The 17,753-nt window shown below is 33.2% G+C and overlaps 3 protein-coding genes across 3 annotated transcripts; 1 reads left to right on the top strand and 2 right to left on the bottom strand.

Annotated features, from left to right (window-relative positions):
• Positions 1 to 3,536: 3,536 nt before the first annotated feature.
• LOC146921769 (chromatin modification-like protein) lies at positions 3,537 to 6,248 on the bottom strand. The gene is made up of 5 exons (XM_085715058.1): positions 5,971 to 6,248; positions 5,813 to 5,885; positions 4,124 to 4,175; positions 3,948 to 4,017; positions 3,537 to 3,844 (listed from the first exon to the last, which is right to left on the bottom strand). The coding sequence occupies exons 1-5, from the start codon at positions 6,085 to 6,087 to the stop codon at positions 3,758 to 3,760; spliced, it is 399 nt and encodes a 132-aa protein (XP_085571184.1). The 5' UTR covers positions 6,088 to 6,248; the 3' UTR covers positions 3,537 to 3,757.
• Positions 6,249 to 8,743: 2,495 nt separating this feature from the next.
• LOC146921768 (putative fasciclin-like arabinogalactan protein 20) lies at positions 8,744 to 10,210 on the top strand. Its single transcript, XM_085715055.1, has one exon. It carries the CDS (start codon positions 8,783 to 8,785, stop codon positions 9,905 to 9,907), a length of 1,125 nt encoding a protein of 374 aa, XP_085571181.1. The 5' UTR covers positions 8,744 to 8,782; the 3' UTR covers positions 9,908 to 10,210.
• A 1,560-nt stretch (positions 10,211 to 11,770) lies between these two features.
• GRF12 (general regulatory factor 12) lies at positions 11,771 to 15,373 on the bottom strand. The gene is made up of 7 exons (XM_085715057.1): positions 15,215 to 15,373; positions 14,116 to 14,422; positions 13,336 to 13,423; positions 13,125 to 13,234; positions 12,890 to 13,038; positions 12,348 to 12,394; positions 11,771 to 12,119 (listed from the first exon to the last, which is right to left on the bottom strand). Exons 1-7 carry the CDS (start codon positions 15,285 to 15,287, stop codon positions 12,114 to 12,116), a joined length of 780 nt encoding a protein of 259 aa, XP_085571183.1. The 5' UTR covers positions 15,288 to 15,373; the 3' UTR covers positions 11,771 to 12,113.
• Between the last annotated feature and the right edge of the window lie 2,380 nt (positions 15,374 to 17,753).

The raw sequence follows: 17,753 nt of genomic DNA, 5'->3' as shown, positions 1-17,753 counted from the left end.
AATTCATATTTAATAACATTTTTGTCTTTGATATCTTTTTTAGAAGTCACCCTCTCCACTTCAAAATCGACAACTCACAAACAAAACCTTAGAGTTTTAGAGTGTATGGAAATTTGACAATACTAGTTATGATGATTTTAGCTGGTCTTCAATTTTTAGTTTTTATGAATGATGCATAACCATATTAACAAGCATTTCTATTTTTCATGGTTGAACCCTTGAAATGCAATTGGAAAAATGAGGAAATCTTACTTTGACACACATTAATGAAAAAAAGTTTAAAAGAATATGGAATCAAAGTGAGTTTTGCCTCTTGGCCTCTTAACAATTGTTGAGATTTCTTCAATTTCTCAAAAGAAATGAAGGGTACTCTTTATCATCGTTACCGTATAGTATAACAATAGATGGAGAGTATATTTTGTACAATGGTGAATATGGTTTCACGTTTTGTGTGACCAAATAAAAACAGTCATAGACCAAACTCAAAAGAACGGACATGGAAAAAGAAAAGCGTTTGGGCATCAAATTAAATGATGAAGAAAACAAATGCACCTTTATTAAGTGCAATATTGATGCAACATTTTCGAATCAATATGATATTTTTATTTTTTTACAAGCAAATCAATACGATATTGTTGGGTTGAATGTGTATCAAGATGTGTATGAAAACTTGGTGTGCCAAGACTTTTCTACATCCAACATTCTCTTTTGTTTACAAGGATAGAGGGGTAAGCTTTTAGATAGTTAGTTGTACAACTTAATCGGGACAACCTTTTGCGACAACGTATATTAATTCTGGATAGCACTTGTGTACCATTAAGGTACCAATGTTATATAACATTGACCAATTAAAGTGTGCCACATACCAATGTTACTTAATAAGTGTTTTATTTGATAATTTTTTTAAAGGGTGTGCCACGTGGCACACCTTAATTGGTCAATGTTATATAACATTGGTACATTAATGGTACACAAGTGTTATCCATATTATTCTCTCTTCAAGTGGATGTGCATGGAAATCGAGGTCAATCAAAAGATATAAAAAATAATAACAAAAAAACTATATGCATAAGGAGTGATATTTGTCCGTATGATGAGTGATATTTGTACATCTAATTTTAGACAACTTTTATGACAACCATTTTTCCTCTCTTCTTATTGGATAAAAACAATAGAGAGAGAGAGAGAGAGAGAGAGAGAGAGAGAGAGAGAGAATAAAACCACATGTGAGTATGAGAGAGAGAGTAGTTTCAAAAGTTGTCAAAAAATGGTTGTAGAAATATCATTTCTCCATACCTATATATCAAAGTATGTTGTTGGTTATCACATGAGTTGTTCATAAATCATTTAGTTGGATTTCAAGACAAGAGTGCATTGTTTTAACCATTTCCACAATAAAATTTCAGTGGTGGATCAATAATTAATAGTTCTCTAAAAAGCAGGCTAATATAACAACTCACTCAAACAAAAACAAGTATACACAAGACTTGTATTCAAGTTTATGATCGCATTTTTATTTGTACTAGACCTTGACCCGTGCGATACACGGGTATTTTTTGTTTGTTTCAATTTTTTTGACAATATAAACATCAAATTGGATAAATGTATTTTGTATTAGATTTCAATAAATACTACAATTATATTATTGAATAATTCAAATTAAAATCATTTTCAATATCACAAATCAAGTTACATTCAGTCTAAAAAGAGTAGATAAGTAAATATTAAACATTCGAAAATACGATTTGGAATTGAAAGTGTCAATAGTAACCATTACAATTTAAAGCATGAGTGTGTTATTACTTAAAGCCTTAAGTGTCTTATTATTTAAAGCATTGACAACCAAGGAAATTAACACAATCACAATAGGATTTCAAGCATCAACTTTCATCAAAACTGACACAATCACAATCCACAAAATCAAAATGAATAAAATAGCATTTATATCAAAATTAGTTTAGTGATCATACCATTAATAAGTTAGTATGGACGAAATATGCATCACAGTCACAATTTTTAGGATAAATCGAAGGAAAAAAAAGGGAAGAAATGGATGGAAACCGCTGCCTTCTGGGTTGAGATCAAAGGAATAAGGGTTCAGAAACGTTCAATGTTCAATTCTGTAAAGAAAGAAAAAGGGATTAATTAGTTTTTTAATGAGGGTGTTTGATATTGGATATGAGGTAGTGGAATCAAAATTATATCACAAAAACAATTATTGGCTTAGTGGTTGGAGTGCTTACATGGAACCATAATGTTGTGGGTTCGAATCCTTGCAAAGAGTTTTTTCTTTGCAAAAGATTTTTTAAACCCTCAAAAAAGGCGGCACTGTTTAACATTTATATATACTAAGATTAAGATTAAGATTGGTCACGCTAGTGAAAGTGAAATGACATAATTTTCTTTTCGTCACAAAATGTCAAAGTCAAGAATCCAAATTATCAAAGGGTGACGGTGTCCCTTGTAATCATTGTTTTATTAAATAATAATATGTATGTGTTACCAAAAAAAAAAATATGTATACCTGTGATATAGTGATTTAAGTATCTTTATTTAGAATTTACTTTTTTTTAGAGGTTATTTAGAATTTACTTAGTGACCATTCAAATTTAGGCAAAAACACCAGAGCAGTTGAAGTGACTAAATTTGGAAGACTTGTACTTTAGGTTTAAGAGCTATGGTTGAACAACCAAATTCACCAAAACAACCGGTAATTTTGTAATCGACCAATAGAATCATGGAGGTTATAATAATGAATCTTCTAGTTTATTCTAGAAGGGGGCATTATTATCGTGTGATTGATTATTTATCTTATCATATGTATGCATCAATTTATATAAACATTGTATGTCTCATAATTAGGGAAAGCAAAATGAATGAAAAGAATATTTTATTTCTTTTAGATTACATAAAATAAAGGTGACCATTTATTATTTAGGTCTATATTTAGGTCTACTTAAGGCTTTTTTTGTGAATTAATAGGAAAAGAGAGGATGTTTGAACTCCAAAAATCAAAAAGAAAACTGTATTGTTTATTTATTGGTCATGCTAACCGGTTAATGATACCAAAAAAGGAAGTCATTACTAAAAAAGGAAACTTTTGACTTTTTATAAATTGATTAGCCAATTTTCAATGCAATAACTATTATATAATTTCCTTTTATAATGCACCGGTTAGTATTTCCCTTTATTTAATCAAAAAGAGAGGATGTTGGAACTCCAAAGTCCTCTCTCAATGCATCTTTTAGTAATCCCATATAAGAGAGTTTTGGTCCCATGAAAAAATAAATATGTAATGTGGAGGGATTACTTAAAACCCTTCTGATCTCCTTACTTCTTCTTCCTTTATCCTCATAACTTTCCCCTCCCTTTTCCCACAAACATAGCTAGCCTTAGCAACCAAAAAAAAAAAAAAAAAATCATACCAATAAATTGGAATTGGAATGACTCAGCGGTAGCATGGAAAATATAATTGAATGTTAGATGCAAGATTCAAAACTGAGATTAATATGTACTCTTCTTTATCAGATAATATATACCCTGAAGTTTAAATGCTTTATTATACCCAAGCCATTGCAGTCAAATACATTATTAAGAAGCCCAAACAGAGATTATTATACTGAGTACAGAATTATCGGAACCACCATAAGTTAACAGAAACGATAAAAGAACCACCATCGAAACATAATCCAACCCAAAATTAGGGGAGAAGACGATGACGGGATAGAATAATAACCATCTTTACAAAATTTGTAGCTCAGGATTCGTCCTTGGAAAAGAAACTCTGAGGCAAGCTGAAATCTTCTTCATTATTAAGCACATCGATCTCATCATCGTCTGATTTCTGAGGTTGAACGATAAACAAATCAAAAGTACCATGTTAAAACATAAAGCACAAACTAACATGTTATGTGAATGGGAAGAATTGAAACTTGTTGACAGCATACCAGCATTTCTATATTGTAGAACCGTCCCAGTAATTCAAGGACCTCTTCAGCAGTGAAGTGTCTGTCAAAACTGAATGAAGCGTATATAGTTGTAAGATCATATGTCAGAATATAGATATCAGGCACATCATGATCTTTATAATCAAAAAGACATAAAAGTGGAAAGAAGAACAAACCTCCTCTTTAGATACTCCATCAGACCATAAAGGACAAAGTGACGATGTACTCCTTCATGAAATGAATATTAATGGTAAGCATAAAAATGGATGAATCTCAAAGCCGAGATAAAATAAATATATGAAGAATGGTGATCTCTTATGAGTTATTACTAGTCTTAAACTATCTAACAAAGGAAAGATCCACAAGAAAAAAGTGATCCTCTGTCTTAGCACAACTACTCAAATAAACAGTATGAAATAAAAACGAAACAAGCACTGATCACATGTGACAGGTTCAGACATGATAATAAGTTCAATCACGATGCTCAATTCATTATTGTTCTTGTAGTGTAGCCTCAACAAATGCTTACTCTTCACTTGACAGGTTCATATGTGAAAATGGACAAAAGCTTTTCAACCAATAAAGACAAGTAATTGATGATTTCACATTGTTTGTTACCTAACCTCCAAACTGTAGCCAAATATCACTTTGCTTAAGGTGTGTTTGAATAAACAAATTAATCTAGCGTTCAATGAATAAATGCTTAGTATATCAGAACTTATGTATGAAATATTTCTATAATCAAAGATGAAATATAATTAAATTGTTTTCAGATAAGTTGTAAGATATTTCCTAAGCTATTTCAAGGAGCTTATCGATATAAGCTAAAATTAACTCAAGACATATCATAAATGATTTTCATAAGTTCACCCAAACATTTTGCACAGATGCATATGACATAAGATAACCCCATATAACCTGTAAATAAGTTCTTCCAAATGCACCCTAAGTCTGTACTCTCTAAAATGGTATTGAAGTCATTTAAACCAGAACATAAAAAAGGGCCTGAGGCATGGACATGGGCCTAACTACATTTTCCCAATAGGTCGTGAGTGTAAATTACGCATAAATCAAACGTTTAAATATGATTTTAGTCCCTGCAATTATAACGCTTTTGGTTTTAGTCCCTATATGTTTTTTTGTTTGGATTCAACCTTTTACACATTCAAAACCTATTAGTCCCTAATGTCACCTTATTGGGCCACATGGTACCACATGACGTCGGGGAATAAGAAAGTAAAAGTTTTTGAATTTGCAAGGACTAAACCCAAACAAAAAAAATAGAGCGATTAAAATAAAATAGTTGTAATTGTAAGGACTAAAATCATATTTAAACCTAAGCCAAAAAATATAAAATATTCATGTAGATATTCGGATTCGACTCATCTAAAGTGAGTAATTAGCAAAGTTCAAAAATCAAGGATTGATATTGTAATTTGTAACCAGCATTGATTTGTCATGTGAGTATATATATAATATGAATTATTGACTATGAAGCACGGACACTTCTCGGATTAGACGTGTCCTGGTGTCGGACACCGACACAACACCACACATATAATTATACTGAATTGTGTGATTTACTCAAATTATCAACAGTGTCGGCATGTCTTCATATATTATTGATACTACTCATTTTACCCTATAAACTGAATTGATCAGAGCCTTGCCAAGAAATTGAGGATAAAATATTTTTTAACCAAGTATTCGTAAACTAGAGGTTATATTAATTTGTAGAGTTAAAACTCATTTGGCATCTCTTACTTACAAATTGAGCTACCTACTCGGGACAAAATTGAGTTTCATATAAATTTCATAAGCATATAAAAAATCTTAAATTGAAGACAAATAAAAAAATGAAGCACCTTGAAGTTTCAATGGAGGATAAATTTCAAGAGCTTCCAATAGTCTCAGCTCCAATTCAACCTGGTCTATATCCTAACACCATGATCATAAATCAAATTCAAATTCAAATTCAGATAAATTTGAAATTAAAAATTGAAATTGAAAGTTAAAGAGAGACCTTGTTGAGAGAGGAAGCGGAGGAAGGAGGAGGTTTGCAGGGAGAATGAACAGACATGCCATCTTGTTCGTCCTCTTTGGGTTTCACAGCTTCTTTGCCACTGCTCTTACTCATCATGAATTGCACTGCAAAATGGGGGAAAACAGAGACGTTTTCTGATTTTTGAAGGGTTAGGGTTTTGGTGTATATGAAAAGCCCATGGGGGATTTGTTGTTAACCCGAGAACAATTTGGGTCGGATGGAAAAACCCATATGGATTCATCAAATCAAAATTATTTGAATTCAATTTGAACCAATATTTTCAATTAAAAGGAATTGACTCACCTTTAACTTTATAGATTCAACTTCCGATGTCGATGTAATGATATTTTTCATAAATGATAAGTATTTTGTAAGTGTTTGCTAAGCTTTAAGGCATGTCCTGACTATCATGAGTCACAGAGTCTAACTCGTCTAAACTTTGTGTAATAAAACAAAAAACCAATATTTTAAAAGATAAATGATGTTGGTACGATCACTTTAGGATAACTCTCATAATAACCCTCCCTCTCTCAATATTGTTTTTGTCCTAGAAGAATAAGGTTGTCTAAAAAGTTGTCATAAAACGGTTGTAGATATATCAGTACACATTTTAAAAATATAATCAAACCAACTCCATGAGTTTGATCTAGTGGTAAAAAAAAGGTGTTGGATCCAAATTATTTGTATTTTAGCCTCGGCAGTGCCTTTTAAAGAGATATATGTAACTTTATTGGATCAACTGATCACCTGATCCATTAACTTAATTTTTTATTTCAAAAGTGATATCATAACTATAGAAAGTCTCAATAAGGTCCTTAATGTATTCTGTCGTTATCCATTTTGATCAAATGTTAAAAAAATTAAAAATTAATGGAGATGACCAAAAAGGTTGGCATCAAAATACATAAGAGACCATATTGAGATTTTTTAAAGTTATGGAACAACTTCGAAACAAAGAATAACGTTAAGGGATTGGATAATCAATTAAGCCAAATTTATTTGTAGGTGCTCTGTGAGTCTTAAATTATTCTCTCCCTTGAATTGGGACACCATCCTTTTACTCTAAAGGTATTTGTAATCTGTTAAAAGATAAGTATTTGACATAACATCGCAACATAAGACGTAGCAATACATGAGGAAAATTTAAGGTATTTGCTAATATTTGGAAATATAATGTAGAGAAATCTAGAATAACATATTACTTATATTATTCCTTAGCATATTCCATTGTAAATTAAATGATCTTTATTTTATAATTCCTATATTATACAATCTTCATAGTGCAGCCTAAACACAGAATTTCCAGACTATCTCTCTCTCTCTCTCTCTCTCTCTCTCTCTCTCTCTCTCTCATTCTACATCGTATCATATCGTGGTTGTCTGATGGAAACATTGTCCACCAGTGAGAATTGTTTTCAATGAGTCGTGTTTCAACTCCGATTTTCCCCTCCTCTATCGCTGTGACATTTTCTAGTTTCTAGTTTCATCACTTCTTCACAAACAACTTCTGCTCCCGCCATCCATTTCAGTGACCATTATGGCAACCGACCACACGATTCAAGTTGCAATCCCATATCAGCTAGTCCCCCGAAAGTGTTGTCCCATATCCTCCAGCACTAACCCACATGTGTCGTCCGTCTCTCTGGCACATTAATACATGTGTCGCCCATCGCATTTGGCCGTGAAAGCATACCTTAGCGCCATTTTGATTGTCGTTTGTCTCTCAAGACTCAAAATTTTATTCTGGTTCGTGATCTAGTCTCAGTTTCGGGTTTCAACCGTTGAAAATACATGCTTATATTCAAATGACCTGTATTTTCATCGATTTACGCATTGTTTCTCTCTTAGATGATAACTATGGTTGGCTCTAATCCATCTACCACTCTTAATACTGCCAAAATTACCACCTCTAATGCTTGCAAAAGTAATTTTACAACTACGCTAGCTATCCTCTTTTAGTTAAAAAAATTAAACGGTCAAATTTTTAAATAAAGATAACAATGGTAAAATTGGGAGAAAATTTTAAAGTATAAATTCAAACACCACTTGAACCAACTTAACAAAAAAGACTATAAACCCAAGAGAAAAAAATAGTATTAAACATGCATATTTTAAAAGAGCTTCTTCGATATTCATTGATAAATTGTTGTATTTTGTTAAAACAAATCAATAAATCAACGATCATTTTTGTAAATCAAAAAATAATTTGTTCATTTTTGTATTTTAATTATAATTTTTTTTAAAAGAAACTCATTTAAATATTAAGTGATACATTCTTGTCAAATTATTGAATTTACCGTAAAAATATTATATTTTAATCATACTCGTATTGAATGGAAGATTATTGAAGATCTCTTTGGTCATCATCTTCTGATAGATGATAAGATTCATAACTATCTTAGTTCTTACAAGCCTCCACCAACGAAATTACAACAACCTCCTCACTCACCACAAATCAAAATCCTCCACGTGTCAAACTTTTCCCTCCAAAAACAAAACGAAACCATAACTACTACTCCCTCCGTCCCGGTTTAATTGACCTACTTTGGTTTTTCACACAGATTAAGAAAAGTGTATAAATAAAGGGAAAAGTGAAATATATTGTATTGGGAATGATAAAAGTAGTATTATTTAGTGTTATATTGTATTGGGAATGATGAAAGTTGTATTGAAAATTGAAATGAGTCAGTTATTTTGGGACACTTTTTTTTAGAAAATGGGTCAGTTATTCCGGGACGGAGGGAGTACATAACTAACACCAAAAATCACAAACTCGATTTTCACATCAACAATGGCTTCCATCACCACCACCACCGTTACACTCTTCACATTCTCTCTCCTCCTCCTTTCTCTCTCCACCGTAACCTCCCACCCTTCCTCCACCATCCTAGACGCCGCCGAAATCCTCACCACCGCCGGTCACGAAGCCATGGCACTCAACCTCGAACTCGCTTCCCATTCTCTCATCGCTCGCCGTCAATCTCGCTCCTTAACTGTCTTTGCTCCGACGAACTTCGCCTTCAGCCAGATTCCTCAGCTTCCTCTCTCTCTCCTCCGTTATCAACTCCTACCTCACGCTTTCTCTCTCCACAGCCTCCGTTCTCTTCCGTTCGGCGCGAATATCGCTACTCTTCTCCCCGGTCACTCCCTGACCGTCACAACTACTTCCAACCGTAAACTCTCCATCAACAACGTAACGGTTAATCCAACGCCGTTACTCGATGACGAATATCTCGTTATTTTTCAAACGGAAAGCTTCTTTGATCCTTATTTTCAGCTTCCTCGTCCTTCCAGACACGGTTGTTTTTCATCAAGAAAAATCTCCGGCGACGGCGGTTTTGGATCAAAACGGTTAATCACCGATTCATCAACGTTTCCGTTCAAGGAAGCTAGCGGTGTTCTGAGATCGAGAGGTTGTTCGGTTATGGCGGCGTTTCTTGATTTACAGTTTCTAGGTCTTAAAGAACGACCTGATCAGTTAACTGTTTTCGCGCCGATCGACGAAGCTATGGTGAGTCACGTCGGAAACGTGACGGAATATTCCGATATACTTCGCTGTCATCTGGTGCCGTGTAAGATTGTGTGGAATGATTTGGTTGTGTTAGAGGAAGGAACGTTGATTTGGACTTATCAGAGAGATTTCACATTGAATGTGAAAACTAGTGCTGGTAGTGATTTGTTTTTGCTGAATAACGGTGTTCCTGTGGTTTTTCCGGATTTGTATGTTAGTGATTGGCTTGTTGTTCATGGAATCGGAGACATTCTTTTGGATACTGTTAGATCAGAAGAAGTTCCAGTTCAGGATGCAGAAACTACTTCGTTTGAGATTGATCATCATCGCCATCACCGTGATCATCGTCACCACGATCGTGCACATAATCCTGCAGAACATTCTCACTTCTCTGTTTTTCATTAGGTGATTGATTCATTACTATATTTTTTTCATTTACATTTTAGTTTTCGATTCAGAATTTAGTTCATATTTGTTTCATTTCGCGCTTTTGCAAGCAGGATGATATGATATATTGATTAGGAAAGAATAAGAATTTTCTGCTGTTAACTGATTAGCAAGCTATGGCGTAGGTTATAGTGTTATTGATGCTTTCAATTTGTAATAAGAATGGAACCTCAATAGATTTTAACCATTTGTGTTCACGTAGATATAAATTATTTCATTGATTACTTGCATGTATAGTTATAAACTTACTTTCATGTGTAACATAAGCAAGAATTTGAACAATATGATTATTAGATCAGAAGACTATATACCAAATTAAAGTTTTAAATTCCAGTGGCATTTTTTATGCTGCGAGGAATTAAATGTGGCTGATGTAGTCTGGATTAGGGTCCAAGACCTTTTTGGAAAAATCGTGTCGGATAGCATGGTTTTGAATTGCAGTTTGCAATCGGAATTGTAGTTGCCTGTGTTACAAATTTGAGGTCTCCGCAACTGGAATTGTACTCGTTATGCTAATGATGTTGAGGTCTCTACAACATTGCAACTACAATTTTGATTGCATTGGCTGTGTTTTTTTGCAATTATAAATAAGATTCAAATCAAAATTGCAACAATTGCAATTTAAAACCATGTCGTGCACCACCAAAATTCTTCACGGATAAATTTGTTTAGACAAAAATAAGTAATCACACAAGTCAGAAAAGAATACAGTTGTTCTTCTGTACCATCATTGATGGGAGAAGAGAGATTGGAAAAATGAAGCCGATAAATGTTGGTTTGGCTGTGTAAATAACAAGATATGTTCACAAGGGTTGGGAAAGTACTTGTCTCTACACCAGAATGCCCTTTCTACTACCCAGCTTATTAATGCTTAACATTGTGCATGATTACCACAAGAAGCGATATAACTAGAGTTTAGTACACTGATTTTTGAGTACCCGGGTTCATATTTATGACTTCCAAGTGTTAACTGAAAATGTAAATTAAATTTTACTTTTATGGTAACATCCCTCTGTTCGATATCATCCCAGATTTCCAAAATTAGCGCAATGGAAACGTATCTATTAGTTTATTTGTAAGTATTGTTCACTCTAACTTCCCATAACACTCGAGTAACTAACTACTAGAGAATCAAATCGCTGAACTGAGCTAATAACAGACCTTGCATAACTCCCCACAACTCCACAAGAAAAGAACCACAAAATCTCAGTTTTTTTAGAAAAACTACAAATCCAACAGCCCTCTATATCTCTAATTAAGTCACCATACCCTTTTCACAAATATATATATATATATAGGGGTTTGCTAGGATACACCCACTAGTTTTTATTAAGGTATGTTTTAGCAAAGATATAACTAAAAAGTTGTTAAACACACCTTAAGGTGAATGTTGCTAAAACACACCTTCTAAAAAATAAGTGGGTGTATGTTAGCAATTCCTATAGGCATTTGCTAGGATACACCCACTTATATTTTAGAAGGTGTGTTTTAGCAAAGATATAACTAAAAAGTAGTTAAACACACCTTAAGGTGTAGCTTGCTAAAACACTCCCACATAAAAACTAGTGGGTGTGTTCTAGCAAATCCCATATATATATATATATATATATATATATATATATATATATATATATATATATATATATATATATATATATATATATATATATATATATATTTGTGATATTAGATAGAAGTTGCAAGTTGTATTTTCACCAATTAAGAAAATGTATTTCCCACGTTTTGTTTTTCACTTAAACGAGTCATGGATTTCAAGTTCAAATTACACCATTCAGTAAAACAGCCATCAAAACAAAAACATTTTAATCAGAAGAACCAATTCAGACTCGATGAATGCAGAAAAATGTGCTTAAAAGGTCAATGTGAATTGTTCATTGCTACAACTGATCACTTTACTTAGAAACATAAGGCAATAGAAATAAATAAATAAGTTTGAAGGGAAGAAAAAAAAAAAAACACAAAGACAGGTGCAGATCTTCCGGCTTCGGTTGGATAACTAAGAGGGCACGAGAGCTATGAAGTGGCCAAATTCCACCTTGTCTAGTCCAAATCCATAGCAAGAAAAGCTTAAAAAATCCCCTCTTCACTGAGTATCTTAGATACATCACTACCGAATTGGGGCCAGAGATCCAATGAAATCTTATCAATGCTGCAAAAACATAATGTCAAATTTTGGGGGTAGAAATTAATGGATGTTTAGAAAACAGTGACTTCAGAAAATATGTAGATAGTTAGATACCCTTTTTTCACTTAAAAGAATTTATTATTCTACATCATTAAAAATTTATTACTATAGATCTATAACTATGGCTTCGCATACATAGTACTTCAGAAAACAAACAAATGTAAATATAGCCGAAACCAATCTTATACATACCTCAGGCTCAGCGGGTTTGGCTTCTTCAGCTTTTATGGTCTCCTCACCTGTAAGAGAGTATTAACCTTTAGAACCTCTTTAGTAGGAGCAGTTCTAAGTGTATTATAAACCAAATAACAAAAGCTTAATTACACAATTAACTAGGAACGATTCACTAGAAGAAACTCACTCTGGAAACAATATGACTATGGTTTTCTGGATAATTTATCCAATAGCAGGCACAGTTTCTTAGTTTATACTCATCCTAATTTTTTGACAAGGTTGGGGTAAGGATACAAATCGAGTGGATGATTACTCTTGCGGTGATTAGGGACAAGTCAACTTGGTGGACAATGGGAGCATTTGTCCCCACTAGGATATGGAATGCCAACCTACCCAACAATATATACCTATACTTTCAATGTGTTTGGTTTGGCATCCAGATTAAAAATCTTGGATCTCAGGGCAATATATCCCTAATTTTTAAAAGCAAAAAACTGGAGATCTTGAAGGACGTGCAACACAGATGCATCTTAAATCAAGTGTTAGTCATTATCCCTTACCTCCATCCTCTGGCAAATCAGAGGTCCAGAGAGTCAGGTTGTCTCTCAACAACTGCATGATCAAAGTGCTGTCCTTGTACGACTCTTCACTCAAGGTATCCAACTCTGCAATCGCCTCATCAAAAGCTTGTTTGGCCAAATGGCAGGCCCTGTAAGTTTTATCACCACCATTTAGACAATAGATAGAAACAAAAGCAACAGAACCATGCAAAGTATGAGAGAATCGATTGCTTACCTTTCAGGAGAGTTCATAATCTCATAATAAAAGACAGAGAAGTTGAGTGCAAGTCCAAGACGGATTGGATGTGTTGATGGAAGATCAGTGTTTGCAGTGGCGGAAGCAGCCTAATAATCAAAACAGTTGTGAAAATCAAGAAACAGCACAATATACAGATAACCATCAGAAATAATTTATTAATGAATCACTTTAGTGCTGAAATACAAACCTCGTATCCTTTCAGTGACTGCTCAGCAGCCTCTTTTCTCTCTTGGTCAGTCTTGAACTCAGCAAGATACCGGAAATAATCCCCTTTCCTGCATCAAAATAAGCATAAGGAAATCAGGGATAGAGAGCCAAAGTACGTGTGAGCCAGAAAGAGATTTCATATCACATAAGGATGAGCAGAATATGTTAAAGAATATGAGAATATGTAATAATATCTCGATATTATCTTTAGAGTAACTTAAACTATCTTTCCAGTTTCCATATTTCGTAGTCCTTATCATGAGTTCTTCACTGTTAGATTCTAGTTAGGAGTTTAATAAACAAGGGATAGTGTTTAGTCTTTTGTATCGTATCATCAATCATATCAACCTGTAATCTATAACCTATAATGTAGTATCTATATCTATAATCCATAATTAACTAGAATTCAAAGTCTAATTTACTTCCATCTTTATCTGAAACCCTATAACTTGAGCGGAATATAAACACACAAATCCAATGACTCATTCATAGTAGGACTTAATCATGAAACGGGTGCTCATCTACCAGGTGGATAACAAATATGCAAGGCAAAAAAAAAGAAGTAAAGAAACCACCAGTCATACAGATTCTATGTTTGTCAGAACTATGATGATATCTTTGAATCTAAAATAATATGTCTACTAAAAGGAAGAAAGTATTCCATAACGAAGATAGCGATAAATCTGATGGCCAACAAGTCGGAAAGGATTTGAATCAATCAATCAAGTAGTACAGAAGCAGTGTAGCAAATATGACTCACATCTTATGATAGAAAACATTAGCTTCTGCCGAGGTGGAAGCAGGAACCAGATGCTGGTCAATAATTGTCAGAATATCACCACAGATTTTGGAGAGTTCCTCCTCAACCTTTTGGCAGTAACTCTTGATCATTTTAACATTGTGTTCATTACCCTTAGACTCCTCCTTCTGCTCAATTGAGGACATAATGCGCCATGAAGCTCTTCGTGCACCAATGACGTTTTTATATCCAACTGAGAGGAGGTTCCTCTCTTCCACAGTTAGTTCAACATCAAGTTTTGCCACTTTCTTCATACATTCAACCATTTCTGCATATTGAATACATATTTTCAGAAGCGTCAACAATATTATTTGAAAATTATACAGTTTTCAACATGGAACAAAATAAAACTGAACAAACTATTAACAAATTAATCTTCCCCTGATACGGTAAAAATTACGTGTTTAATAATGGACTGGCCAATTTGGGTCTATAACATCACTTTGGTAAGTCATATCTGTTTCCAAGCATAATTCCCATCATTAGTCATTACTGTTGTTGAATTTAGCTTCTTAAAATTGAACAATTCACTTTAAAAGGTAAAGTATGTAATCTCAATTTCAACGACGCAATCAAAGGGAAATGTTCCAACACATCCATAATTTATTATGAATGTACACATAACATCAACTGTTAAATTTCTTACCAACATTTTTAGATAACATATTTTACCAAATTTCTCAATTTAGAAGATCCAGTTTCCTAATCTAAGCATCAAATCAAACAAGTAACACGGAAATCCAACACAATGACACATCAATAAACAATTAATAGTTTAATCTAATTTAATTCAAACAAATTTCCAATCAATGCATCAGCAAGAACCACCTTCAAAATTAAAATAAAATAAAATAGTAATTAAATGTAAATTTATCCAATCTAGAAAATGATTGATCTATAAACAATGATAAATACCCAAATCAAAAAATCAAATCTTTTACATCTTAACACACATTTCAAACCCAAATCACAACAAAAAAACAGATCTAGAACAATGTCAGCATAAAAAACATAAAAAAAACCCAAACCCATTAAAAAATAACAAAATTAAAAACATAACCTTCATATCTTTCAGCTTGTTCGGAAAGCTTGGCCAAGTAAACTTGGGTCTCTCTCTCTTTCTCAGCGGACATTGTTGTGTTGTGTTGTGTTTGTTACAGAGAGAGATCAGAGAAAAACTCAAAGGAGGCAAAGAAGAAGAAGAAATGGGATGGGATGTGATGCGAGAGAGAAGGGTGAAGTGCTTATATAGTGGTTCGAAAATCGAGCTTGTTGTAAGGGTCAAAGGAAGACTGAAATCTCAACCGTTGGATCTTGTTGTTTGAAAGAGGAAGCGCGCAAATCGTGATTGATGGGTAAGAACAGGCGAGTGGGAGATAGACAAGACAACATTGCTTACCTGTGATAATAACTAGGATGGTTTGTTTGTTTGTTTGCTTTTTTTTTTTTTTTTAACTCGATATTCTTCGTATTAAGAACCGATTAATTTGTAGGATTAGTTTTATTTTCCATTTGTGAAGATTCAATTAAAGTTTGAGTAAAACATAAAGTGACCTAGCATAAAGAGGATTTAAATTTGACATGGTAAGGGAGACTCGTTTCGAGGTTTCAAATCTACACCATCAAACTAATCTATACGAATTATTTTATTTTAGAGTTTGAATCAATTTTATGAAAAATGCCAATAAATATTTTTATTATTACACTTGTTAAGAGTTCAGATATGAAAATAATGGTTTGTTTCCGTACAAAAAATGGTTTGTGAGTAATACGGTTAATTCCTTCAAAAACTAATGAAAAAAATCTTTATTCAACAAAAGAAAATCTTTTTTATTCTTTTAAATACGGAATCTAATTGGTTGATTCATGAATGAGTAGTATCTATTGTTTAGTTATTTAAGTTGTTTGATCATAATTTTGAAATTTTTTTATTACATAGAGGGCCTGAGCCCGAAAAAAGATAAGTCTACATAACAATAACATGAGGGATAGAAACTTCCATTACATGAGCTGCTATCAAATGAACAAACAAAATCACACAAGATTTGTAATAAACAATATTATAACTCAAAGTTTTTTGAGGAAAATCATAAATTCCTTCTTAAATTGATGTTTTAAGGATAACAAACTTCATTGAAATAAAGAGATCAAATTGATTCTGATGTGTGTTGTTTTCTACCAAGTTTCTTTTAAGTGTTTTTATAACATGATATTATAGATGCATAAATATCCCAAGAAACATGAATTTCAACGACACGAAATGATAAGAAGGACTACAATATTGAAGAACTAGATTGACTAAGGAAATACAAGATCAGAAGTTTATCTATGCCGATCTTAAAAACAAATTCTTCGATAAAAAAGAACTTCAAAATATACATCAGAAACACTTCAAAATGGCTATAATAGAAAATTCAAAATTGGTATTCAACATTGATTCTCATCTCAAAAGTCAAGATCAAGCTTTTTGAAGAAAGGAATGGAAGTCAGTTGTGCTCGAGGATGCAGATCAGGTAGATTAGAATTTCAAGTTAAGAGATACAAAAGATTGAAGTTCTAAAGATCAGAAGCATGTCATAATGACATCAGAAGCACAAATTAAAAAAATGTCAAATGAATTAATGGAAGAAACATGCCTAAATGTGCACAGGAAAATCATAAGCTGGAAAGCAAAGCATAAGGATTAACGACTAATCTCAAGAGTTCTTGGTCATGAAGGCAACCCACTAAAGGATTAAACAACGGCTAGTTCTCGATGGCTAGTTTTTGACTTGCTCGCTAAGACATAGCTCTATAAAGGGTACCATTATTCAAATGTAGAGTATAAATCTCTCTCATTTCGACATTAGAATCAGATCACAAAAAGATCAGAAGCAGAAAATCAAGATTACTTGAAAAAGATTAGAATCATCTTCAAACTTGAGATTCATTCTTAAACATTATTTTGACATCACAAATACACCAAAGTATCCACTATATCTTTGGCATAACTTTAAGTGTATTTGAAAAAATCATAGTCACCTTAGCATGATCAGATTGAACTTAAATAGAAAAGTTCATATTCATCTTTTGGTGATCAGGTTGAACTTAGAGAGAAATAGAGAAAAGTCGTTGTGAGATCAAATTGATCATTGTTAAGATCAAGATCACAAAACAACTATGTCATCAGTTGTAAAGCTTCACTGATCCTCTTTATGGTATGAAAGTGGATTGTGTGGTTGGAGAGATTGTTCATAACTTGTAAGACCGGGTAGACCAAAAAAGAAAAGAAAGACTGCAAAATCGGAAAGGGTATATCATGCACCATATTGAAAAATCTCAAAAACATGGGCCTCACGCGTGATTGCTAGAAATAATGTTTTCCAACATTATTTCTCGCACCCGAGGCACATGTCAGCACAGCCGAGGAATGTAGCTTCTCCTTTTAGTGCATTGTTGCCTTTTTTCTTTGACTTTTTAAGTGGTTTCTTCCTCCAAACTTGTCTTGGTACTTGGGACAAAATTTCCCAAACTTGTAATATCTTCATAGGTCTATTGAATCTTCATTCCATGTCTTCTCATTCATGAGGTGTCTTGTTTTGCCGAATTACATGATTTTT

Source organism: Medicago sativa, chromosome 5 (assembly GCF_051527215.1).
Source record: "Medicago sativa cultivar Bolivia chromosome 5, Bolivia_mono, whole genome shotgun sequence".
Taxonomy (NCBI): domain Eukaryota; kingdom Viridiplantae; phylum Streptophyta; class Magnoliopsida; order Fabales; family Fabaceae; genus Medicago; species Medicago sativa.
Note: the sequence above shows the minus strand (reverse complement) of the source record. Positions and strands in the feature narration are given on the sequence as shown.

Excerpts from the sequence above, each read along its gene's own strand:
- LOC146921768 (XM_085715055.1), top strand. The coding sequence starts at position 8,783 with ATGGCTTCCATCACCACCACCACCGTTACACTCTTCACATTCTCTCTC.
- GRF12 (XM_085715057.1), bottom strand. The coding sequence starts at position 15,287 with ATGTCCGCTGAGAAAGAGAGAGAGACCCAAGTTTACTTGGCCAAGCTT. Across the intron at positions 13,235-13,335 it reads AGTCACTGAAAGGATACGAG|GCTGCTTCCGCCACTGCAAA; the intron begins GTTTGTATTTCA and ends TTTGATTATTAG. Across the intron at positions 12,395-12,889 it reads TGATTTGCCAGAGGATGGAG|GTGAGGAGACCATAAAAGCT; the intron begins GTAAGGGATAAT and ends ACTCTCTTACAG.
- LOC146921769 (XM_085715058.1), bottom strand. The coding sequence starts at position 6,087 with ATGATGAGTAAGAGCAGTGGCAAAGAAGCTGTGAAACCCAAAGAGGAC. Across the intron at positions 4,018-4,123 it reads ATGGAGTATCTAAAGAGGAG|TTTTGACAGACACTTCACTG; the intron begins GTTTGTTCTTCT and ends CGCTTCATTCAG. Across the intron at positions 3,845-3,947 it reads TCTACAATATAGAAATGCTG|AAATCAGACGATGATGAGAT; the intron begins GTATGCTGTCAA and ends GTTCAACCTCAG.